This window comes from Labeo rohita, chromosome 22, assembly GCF_022985175.1.
Source record: "Labeo rohita strain BAU-BD-2019 chromosome 22, IGBB_LRoh.1.0, whole genome shotgun sequence".
NCBI classification, from domain to species: Eukaryota; Metazoa; Chordata; class Actinopteri; order Cypriniformes; family Cyprinidae; genus Labeo; species Labeo rohita.
In genome coordinates, this window is record NC_066890.1 from 31,981,427 (window position 1) to 31,992,799 (window position 11,373).

Genomic DNA, 11,373 nt, shown 5'->3' on the forward strand with positions numbered 1-11,373 from the left:
GTGTAAGCAAGCGGAATGAGACGTACTGTTAGTGACCGCTGAGAGCACTCATGTTTTATTCATGCTGGTGCCAAGGTCCAAAGCCTCCCATGATCATGGAAACATTTGATGTGCTCATTAGATTTCAAAAAGGTCACTTCATTTTCCCCCTCGCTCTAACTGCACATGTATAATTTCCCTTCTGAAGGGAGCTGTAACCTTTTTAGAGGCAGCCGTCGAGTGCCAGCCCTGCTGCGTGTGCAGTCTGGGGCCGTTGCGTTGGGATCGGTCTGCCCTGAAGCCTTAGAGGACATGAGCAACTTAAACTCTGACCGGACTCTACGGACCTATCCGGAAACATTACACTGAGACAGAATCAGGATCACACCAAGAAAGCTATTAGCATTAGCATTAGAAAGAGAATGAGAAGTGATAAAACTTAAATTCATTAAAGTGAAATTCAGATTAGCTACAGGCAAAAGATACACTCGTTATAAATCAGCGTTTACAGTTCACGTTTATTGTACTGGCAGCGACAGCAAAACCAAAGTGTCTCACAAAAAACAAACTAAAATCTCAGACCTAAAAAAATATATATTGCATTTTTATTCTCCTAATCAAGAAAAAGAATGGACAGAGATTATAGGTTCATCAGCAAAATGAATACAGGAATATACTGCTATATTATCAGTTTCATATCCATTGGACATTGAAAAATAAATAAATAAATAGTCAATTTACTCTTTAAGTTGTTTAGAATTTTAAAAAAAAGAACACCCTCACCATTTAATTTCAAAGAAGTGAGTCTATTCTTATAATTTATTTTCTTTTCTTCATTATCTAATGCACATCAACTAGCCTAGTTGTATCGTTTTTTTTTTTTTTTTTAAGAGCTGCGAAGTTCAGCATGTACAGGGCTGTAACATCCACCAGCAAATAAAGTTTACAGGCATAAATGAACTGAAATATGCACAAAAGAAACTTTAACTAAACCACCAATACTAGAGTCAAGTTTAATGCTTCAGTGAATTTAATGCTGCCCCAAACAATACCCAAGTATTATAATTCAAAAAGAAGCAGCCATATATTGTATTCTCTGTATCATTACAAAAATAATGGCTGATGCATAATAACATAAAAATACTCACTGCAGAAACCAATATGACAAGAAATACAATGTTTTAGAGACAGTCACGCAACTGTGCAGAAAATCAGTAAATCTTTGGAAAATAACTGGGATGTATTAATTGGAACTGGAATGTATAAATGGAAACAATAAACATAATTTGTGTATGCAAGTTTTTTCAGCTTGCATGGGTATTTAAAAATATTTGTAAAATTTACATGCATTTTGAATTGGAAAACAATTATATTCTTCCATTAACTGTTTAAAACTCTCTCATTAAAAAAAAGGAAATACTATAAAAATAAATTAAGCAACACCCTTCTGGGAGAGATATAACCGAGTAGGAATGAAAATTTAATTTGTAGACTTTTGACAGACAAAAAAAAAAAAAAAAAAAAAAAAAAAAAAAAAAAGGACATTCATATATTAAAGTGAGTGAAAAATAGCTCAGCTCAAGGTAATATGAACGTCAAGTTAAGGTAAAGCTGATCTGGCAAAAATATGAATTAAAAAATAAAACATGCTGTGTTGCATGTTTCTCAAAGGGTCACTGCAGGCAAATAGGTCTAATAACAAACAGCTAAGGCTTTACACCACTGGGGATCTAAACTACATTTACAGGCATTGTTGATATTGTGCGCATGTGGTATTTCAAGATTTCCTACAAAAAGATCAGATCTAGAATGAAGATTTTGAAAAAATAAATACAGACCAAGCTGTTTGTCCTTTGCTACATCGCTTTTGACGTGAATTGCCTGTGATTATTTAAGATTCGAGACACGCTGTACCATAAAAGCCACTAGGAGAAGAAATTCAGCTAGCTCTTGTCATTTTGTAAAGCAACTGTTTTTACAGTTACAGCTGCGACACAAAACTAATTCGACAAACATCAAAACAACCAATCCAGCAACATGGGTAATGTTTCTAAAAATAGCAAGTGTGCTCTATATTTGGAAAGAGCCATCACAAGCGAGAGCTTTGAACCCACCCCTTGGCTTTGTCTTGTAAATATTCTGCTCACAAACGCTCCAAAAACTGCATATGTCTTGGTTGTCAAACAAGTTGTGGCTAGTGGCCGTCGTGTAGTATTTACAAGACCAAGTCAGGTGCCATCGTAATATTTACAGGGAATGTGGACTACTAAACAACTTCATCATTGTCACTGCGAGTAATTTCTTCAAACTCTGTATAAGAAACAACCAAGTTCAGTTTTAAAATCTCAGCCAAATCCATTTTAACAACACTTAGCAGCTTGTGACTGATCTTCAAGATCTTCAGATGGAGCAGGAGTTGGCTCTCTTTCTTGGCTTTGGCTCTCCAAAGTCCTTGTCGTCATGAGTGCAGGGGCTGAAAGAGCACGACGAGCAGAGTGTCTGCGAAAGTCTACGCATCCCCAGCCGGAATACGCTGTTGGACAGGCTATAAATGACGCAGTTGCAGAAGCTGTTGCTAATTGCTAACCAGGTGGTCACAAAGGAGAGGGCAGGACTGTCCAGCACATGGGAACTCTCCAGAAGGAAATAGAAAATGTAGGGAAGCCAAAGCATGTAGAAAACACTGGTGATCCGAAAGAGCACCATGGCGTACCTCCGGTCTGGCCCGTGGCCTGCGTGGTTGCCCCCTTCGGCAGTTTCCATCTCCTGGCTGGGAAAGCGTGCCCGTCGCTCACTGATCTCTCGGTTATGCTGCTGGCAGATGCGGAAGATGTGGAAGTAGGTGAAACAGACCACCAGTGCCGCAGGGGCGTAGAGTAGGCACACAACAAAGCCAGTGAAGAGTGCAGATGTGGGCCAAGAGTGGGCACACCATTCGAAGATATCCCCATGGTACCCCGGCTTGCCCCAGCCGAAGAAAGATGGGAGAAACACCACACAAGAGTAGATCCATATGAGAACAATGCAGCAGCGAAGGCGGCAAGGGGTAACCAGTTGGTTGTAGGAGAGGGGCTTGGTAATAGCCAAATAGCGGTCCACGCTAATGCAAGCCAAACATGCCATCGAAACACTCTTGAGTACAGAGATGACGTAGCTGAACACCTGGCAGGTGAGTGGTTCTTGAACACCAGCTGGGTAATGGAGTAGTGAAAGGGTGGGAACCAGGCAACTTAGCCCCACCAACAAATCCGCGTAGGCCATAGTCTGGATGAAGTAACTGGTGGTGTAGTGGTGTAACAACGGGGCGCAATGAAACACAAAGATCACCGTTAAATTCCCAGCGATGATGAGCACTGTCAGCAAGACAATGACCGCAGTCTCCAATACACAAGCTTCCACAATCTTATTCTGCCCCCAGCCTAGGGGGCAGGAGTGGTTTAGGGACACACCGAAGTGACCGCCAAGGCTGCTGTTCACAGTAGGGAGCGGTTCGATCAACTCTGACCGGTTCATTGTCCCGGACCTTGTCCGCTTGGATAAGGTTCCGTTGTCCTCAATGTAGTGCAGATGGTCCTGCAATGTGATCCTGGGTCCAGTAATCTCTTCCAGCAGAACTCAATCTTCTGTCTTTTCCCCTTTACCTCGGTCTTTCACATGGCTGGATCTCAATAAATTGAGCATTGGCAAAAATCAATACAGTCCGCAAGGAGAAGAAAAAAGGTGCCTTGCACTCCTCTGGAATCAGTCATGCTTATGAACCGTTCGGTAATTGTAAGACAGGTATATTTCCTCGGCAATCCAAACTAAGGATCCTGGAAACAGGAGGGTTGCATGTCTGTGCTAAAGGCCGGTTGGCAATATTGTACACGGCACCTGCAGTGAGCTCGACCAATTCCTTACGGTGTCCTCTCAAGGGTAAAATGTGCAGGATTGTAGACGCACCAATAAAGGTAACAAAATGAATATGAAGAAAGTTCCTGGGTCATACCTTCTCCTGAGTCCACAAAAATTTCATTTCAAGACTTGCAAATGTTTTCAAACAGTTCGTTCTTACTGGTTCATCAACAAAAGAGTACATGCACCATGTTTTGCTTCTGGAATAGAGTCCTCTTGGCCACTGTCTCGACCCCCTTTGGGTTTCTATAGTCCGAATCAAAACACAGACACTCTAGACAAACACAGGGCAGCATATGAGAGTTGCCAGAGCTATCGCTGCACAGAGCACCACTCATAGCCTGCGGGAGTCTGAGTGAGGCAAAACGGAACTAATCAAAATTTCAAGACCGTGTTCTGGGGGGGCTACGGCGACGGCTTCCGTCTTCTTTGCTCCCAATCCATTTACTTTTCATGAACTTTCACCGTGCATAAAAAAATGGAGAGACCTGTGTTTTCCAAAAGAGGTATGTAGCTGCTTACGTGAAGGTGTATTCTCAGATCGCATCAGGACAGCATGCTCTGGGCATCCCATCTGAATTCCACATGTTCTTGGTTTCAGTCCACCGTTCTGTCCAGGGCTTTGCACATCACATGGCATGCCAACCTCTGCATCTGATTAGTCTTTCATGCCCAGCTTCTTTCTTTCTGAGGTAGACCTCGTTGCCTCTTCTCCAACTTCTTTGTGAAACATTCCGTGAAGTCCCCTTTTAAATACTGGAAGATCTGCGTACCGCTCCTGTCCTTGTCAGCTCTCGGCGACCTGTGAGCCAAAGCAGGTTGATGGCAATTCCCACCGAGTGTGCACAGTGCAAAATGCACTTTGATATTAAGAATTCAAAATTAAGGAACAGATCTATTCCAAATTGTGCGGCAAATCAGAAATGAGCTGAGGAAAAGAGAGCAGCCCCTCACTGCTGGTGCTCAGAGATGCTGCGAGTGGCTCACAGTTTTCTCTCCCCCTTCACATTCTCGCTCTCTCTTCCACTGTGCCTCTCGATCACATTCGCTCCCTCCTTCCTTTCCCCTCTCTCTCCCGCTCTCGCTCGCTCTCTAACTCTCCTCCCTCCCCTTTTGGCGGCACCTGAGGTCCTCTTTCTCACACAACTCCTCCCAGCACACTGTTCTCTCTCTCTCTCCTTTCCAATGTTCTCCCTCTTTTCTCATTATCCTCCTCTTCCTGCACACCCTGAAGATGTTTCCCCATTCAAAAATAATCAAAGACTTCCATCTCTCCTTGTTGTCTCCCTGTTTTATTATCCTCTGTTCTCGTTTTCCTTCCTGCTTCAAGTCACTTACACAGACCAGTGCCCAAGCGCAGCAATGCCTGCCCCTTGGTTACAGTTGCCAGGCATTTCAGTTAGCCAGGACCCTCCCTCACAGCAGCCAACATGGTGCAACAAACAGGAACAAATTAAGATACTTCGGGAGAGGGGGGTGGTTTCATTCCCCTGGAATAGAGTCGTCTCTAACACAATCACAAATGCAGATCTTCACCAGTTTTACTGACAAGTTCGCTAGACGTAATTACAACTAGAGAAGCTCATAAAATACAAAAGGATTATGAGAATGACAGCCAATGTTTCCTGCGCAGCTGCACTGCTGCTGAATGTTCAAGCCCCATGGCAAAACAATTTCATATTTTAGCTGAGTGGTGAGCTTGCAGTCCTGAACTGAATGTGATGACAGGGTGGCTGAAAAAAAAAGACAATAAACAGACAACACTTACGCAACTTTGTCCTTACTGACTGCACTCAAGGAGGTCTATAATTCCCAGAGAAAGCTATCCGCTAGCATCCCCTTTCAACTCAATGACACTTGCTCGGCTGCCGCAAGACTACCCTCTAACGAACCCACAACCTTGCCGTTGCTAGCAGGGATGCCAAAAAAGGGGGGCAACTGAGTTGTTTGGCTTGGGCCCAAGATACAAGTATTTGAACATCAGGAATCTGAGGGTGCAAAAAAAAAAAAAAAAAAAAAATCAAAATACTGGGAACATCACCTTTAAAGTTGTCCAAATGAAGTTCTTAGCAATACATTACTAATTAATAATTAAGTTTTAATATATTTAAGGTAGAACATGATCTTTATTTAATGTCCTAATGATTTTTGGCATAAAAGAAAAATGTATAATTTTGAACCATACAGTGTATTTTTGGCTATTGCAACAAATGTGCTGGTTATTATTTACCATGATTGTACGGCAAATTAAAAACCAGAATTCTGCAGGAAACTGTGGCGTATGTAGGTAAAATGTATAAAATACATTAACTTGTGGAACGAGATACTACTGAACAACGGTGTCAGCCAGAGGCCTGTATAAATGATTCATCACAAAGGAAGAGAAAAGGCTGGAGAAAACAATGACCATAATCCTCTTCATCTGTCGGTGCCTGAGCTTTTGATCCAAGTGACTCTGTACAGGGACAGGCAGGGCACTCTGGCTCTCATCACCGTACTGGCAGTACAAGTACAGGTCAGGATGACAGCTGGACTTGATTTGGCATTATTTACGGCAACAGTCAGAGCTTTGCTAAATCCGCTGCTTTTAAAGACAAGATGAGATCAGATTGGACCCTACTTACATCGTAATTTAATTTTAATAAATGCCTTGGTCTTATTGCGCACAATTAATAAGCGAATGTCTACTTTTTCATAATTGAAACTGTAAACTGTGGAAAACAATTTTTGCTAAATGAAATGTCCAAATCTAAACTACTGCTTTACTCATAAATAGGTGAGCATTAAGAAAAACATCATCATTAAAGGAAACGAAAATTACCCCATGATTTACTCACCCTCAAGCCATCCTAGAGGTATCTGACTTTCTTCTTTCAAACAAATACAATCGGAGTTATATTGTGGAGCACTTTTTATGATGGATGGATGCACTTTATTGGGCTTTAAAATCTCAACAGCCATTCACTGCCATTATAAAACCTGGAAGAGCCAGGATATTTTTTCATACAACTCAGATTGTATTCAACTGAAAGAAGAAAGTCATATACACCTTGGATGGCTTGAAGTTGAGGAAATCATGGGGTGATTTCCATTTTTGGGTGAACTTTCCCTTTAAACTGTAACAAAAGTTTGCTTACGCTTTATAACCACATCATAGCAAGATTTCACGTTATAAATTTTGCACAAACAACTTGCAGTCAGTCCCGAGGCACCCATGTAGCTATGATTCAAACCTCTGCACACATGACCAGAGGATATGACTGCATGAAGTGTGTCTCTCGGTAATACAAACTGTCATTTCTGTGTCAGCAGCGAGCTGACCCCGGCGACACAGTCTGATAGCACACGCTATGAGGGGGTCGACCCTATCTACTCAATGGTGCAGATGGGGGCCAAAATCCATTACAACATTACAACGCCATAAAGCAAAACACGTGTATAAATGAATCCAAAAGGCTCTCTCGTTGGTGAGTGGTGTGTCGTTGCGAAAACGAAATCACGTTGTTTGCGGGTTATTGATTCTCAGGGAGGCGGAACGGGCGTATGATGAGGCTGCTAATAGAAGCGTTATAGTTCAGAGTGAATGGCAGCTCAGTCGCTAGATGTTGACTGCATTAAGATACATGTCGGGCTGTGCTGGGAACAGGGGGCTATTGTGAGGGAGGGGCAGCTGGCCGGAGGAAACTGGGATGGCTTTGTGGGCAAGTCTCAAACATCTCATACGCTGGGAAAATGGCAGCTCACCAGCACACACTCAGGAGTCGAGGATAAAATCAGAGAACACTGTTCTAAAAATGAAAAGGGCTGAAAAAAAAAAAAAAATTTTCAGTATGGACTTGTGTCTGTGTGTGATTGAGTGGTTTGCAGGGTTGCCAGGTTTTCACAACAAAACCTGTCCACGTGCTACTTAAAACTAGCCGAATAAGGCTAAAAAAAAATACAAATTATTTGGTGCGATTGGGCTAGCTTTGAGTAGCAATTGGGTGGGTTTAGTTATGAAAACCTGGCAACCCTGCAAACCAAAACTAGCCAAATCACACCAAAAAAATACACGCTTTCTGGTGCGATTGGGCCAGTTTTGAGCAGCAATTGGGTGTTTTTTTGTTGTGAAAACCTGGCAACCCTGCAAACCAAAACTAGCCAAATCACACCAAAAAAATTACAAGTTTTTTTTTTGTTGTTGTTGTGATTGGGCTAGATTTGAATAGCAATTGGGCAGGTTTTGTTGTGAAAACCTGGCAATCCTGCTAACCAAAACTTGCCCAATCACACCAAAAAATACATTTTGTGTGTGTGTGTGTGTGATTGGGCTAGTTTTGAGTATCAAATGGGTGGGTTTTGTTGTGAAAACCTGGCAACCCTGCAACCCTGTCTGTTTCAAAACAAAACCTGGCCAAAACTCTACTCAAAACTAGCCCAATCACACCAAAAAAAATTTTTTTTGCTGCAATTGGACTAGGTTTGAGTATCAAATGGGTGGGTTTTGTTGTGAAAACCTGGCAACCCTGCAAACTACTCACTCACACTTAATGCAATATGCTCTCATTCATGGTTAGTGCAATATGGATTTGTGTCTGTGTTCTGTGTGTCTCTATATGAATGAGCGGTTTGCAGGGTTGCCAGGTTTAAAAAAAATAAATAAAAAAAAACGCCCAATTGCTACTCGAAACTAACATGAAAAACAACCTGTGGCAACAGTGTTAAAGTATGCCAATTCTGCGGGAAAACCACAGACTTGGCAACACTGGTGGTTTGTCTACTACACATACTCACACACGTGTGATGCATAATAATTTCCAAAAAAATAAAACATTTCATAGGGCTATATTATTGTAAAATATGTAATTTAATTAAATTGACATCATTAAATGAAATGTAAATAAAATGTATGAATTAAACCAATTAGACATGCTTTTTGATTTTTTTTTTTTAATTCTATTAAATCGTTAAAGCGGAAAACAGAAAAATGAAAACAGAAAACTTTTTGGGAAGAAAAAAAAAAAAGTTTTATTGTGTTCTAAAAATATAATTTCTGTTATTTCTGAAAATATTTTATTGAAGCATATTTTATTGGTCCAAAATAATAATATTTTATATTTTATATTTTATGACGAGGTCCTTCATTCAATGCAAATCTACATTTTTTTTCCGATTTGTTTCACCTCTGATTGCTTAAAACCAGCCAATAGTGTACAAAACTCAGAAAAAAAACCCAGAACCATTCTTACAAATCCAGAATACGCAAAAACATTGTATTGCAACGATCTGCCATCAAAGATTTCATTACATGCTCCATAAAGACTATAATCTACTTAAGCAGGTTTGTGAAGGCTCCATAATCAATCCCACAAACCGTTTAAAATAGAAGGTGGAAAAACAGAAGCTTGCTTAAAAATGTATATTAATATGAAATGCTGGACGCAGCCCAGTGATTTGTCTAAATGGCTGAAAGGAGGCATCTTGGCATGAGACATTCAGGATCTTTCACGCTCGGTTACAATCTTGTAATCAAACAATTTACCTCAGCCTAAGGGTCCATGTGCCTGAGCCGATAATACAATGACTTAACATTGTGCTTTCACATGCTGCTCTAATGTTTAAGTAATTAAACACATATGGCACGTTGTTTGTGAAAACATGGTGGTTTGATTGAGTCACAATAGCAGGGTCTCATAAATATCATAAAAAAAAAAAAAAAAAAAAAGGTCATATCTATCTATCTATCTATCTATCTATCTATCTATCTATCTATCTATCTATCTATGTATGTATGTATGTATGTATGTATGTATATATATATATATATGTATATGTATATGTATATATATATGTATATATATATATGTATATGTATATATATATACACATACACATACATATACATATACATATACACACACACACTTTTCTTCATTAAAATGTGATTAATGTAATAAATAATTCTAAAAATGATATAAAACTAGACTATCACTCCAATTTTATGTCATTATTTGAATTATTTTATTTTCTTGTCTGCAAAAATTACCAGCTTGGGCTTCGGACAATTAACTGAAAAAGTTATTTTTTTATTTTTCCCTCAAATAAGCATATTTCAACCGCACTCCCATTGCCCCTCACAAAAATGTTACAAAATATTTTGCATAAAAGAAAATTAAGCCTACTTTTAAGCTTACATATATACATACATATATATATATATATATATATATATATATACACATTGATTTTTCCATATTGATTTTTTTTCCATTATTTATTTATTTATTTAAAAAAATGTGATTAATGTAATAAATACTTTTTTAAATGATATAAAACTAGACTATCACTCAAATTTAATGTCACTATTTGAATCATTTTATTCTTATATATGCAAAAATTACCATTTTATTCTTATATATGAATATATATATATGAATATATATATGAATATATATATATATATATATATATATATATATATATATATAATATATATATATATATATATATATATATATATATATATATATATATATATATATATATATATATATAAAAAAAAATTTTTTTCATTATTTATTTATTTATTTTAAAGAAAAAAATGTGATTAATGTAATAAATAATTCTAAAAATGATATAAAACTAGACTATCACTCAAATTTAAATTTCTTGTCTGCAAAAATCACCTTGGGCTTCGGGCAATCAACTAAAAAAAAGTTTATTTATTTATTTATTTATTTATTTATTCATTTTCCCTCAAATAAGCACATTTCAACCACACTCCCATTACTCATTACTGTAATAAAATGTCATCAAAATCTTATTTTCTTGTCTGTACATAACATTTTTTTCCTCAGATTCAGCCAGCCTACTTTTACGGGGGAGGAACAAAGACTTTTTAAGCCCTGACTCAAGAGAACAGCACCTTTGGTAGATCCCTCATGCATCAGCGAAGTAAAGGTTGCGAAAATGTCAGTTTCACGCTCTCGGAAACACCACACGGGTTGCATTTTCATTGATCCACAGCAAGGACAATGCACACTCAAATGAGTGTTAAAAAACGTATGGTCAGGACACCATTACAGACAGGGTGGAAAAAATAGGATTATGTTTTGATGAGAAAAGAGAAAAAGTTAAATGCATCCGACTAATGTGAAACAATAAACTAAAAAAATTCACTTAAATGATTGTGGCAAAAATAAATAAATAAATAAAAATAAGTACATTATTAATACATTAATTTTCTAAATTAATTATTATTAAATAAAAAATTTTAAATAATTAAAAATGCTAAATAAATCACATATATTAGCATTTCCTGGTAAAATAATAATTATAATAATAAAAAAAAAAAAAAATTTTTTTTTTAGTCCAGCTACTAAAAATAGACAAACTGGCTAATCTACTCAAACAAATATTACCTTGAAAACACCTCCAAGCAGCCATTATTAACACGGAGAATGCATCTCCACACTGTTTTTATTTTTATTAACAGCACTGCAACCGTTATATCGACATGAC

At 38.2% G+C, this 11,373-nt stretch overlaps 2 protein-coding genes across 3 annotated transcripts in view; both read right to left on the minus strand.

Moving 5' to 3' along the window:
• rabgap1l (RAB GTPase activating protein 1-like) overlaps window positions 1-11,373 on the minus strand; it is a 118,465-nt gene that overhangs the window by 70,293 nt on the left and 36,799 nt on the right. The gene's annotated exons all lie outside the window — the stretch shown is intronic.
• Window positions 478-5,492, minus strand: gpr52 (G protein-coupled receptor 52). The gene has a single exon (XM_051094148.1). The coding sequence runs from the start codon at window positions 3,490-3,492 to the stop codon at window positions 2,380-2,382; it is 1,113 nt and encodes a 370-aa protein (XP_050950105.1). The 5' UTR covers window positions 3,493-5,492; the 3' UTR covers window positions 478-2,379.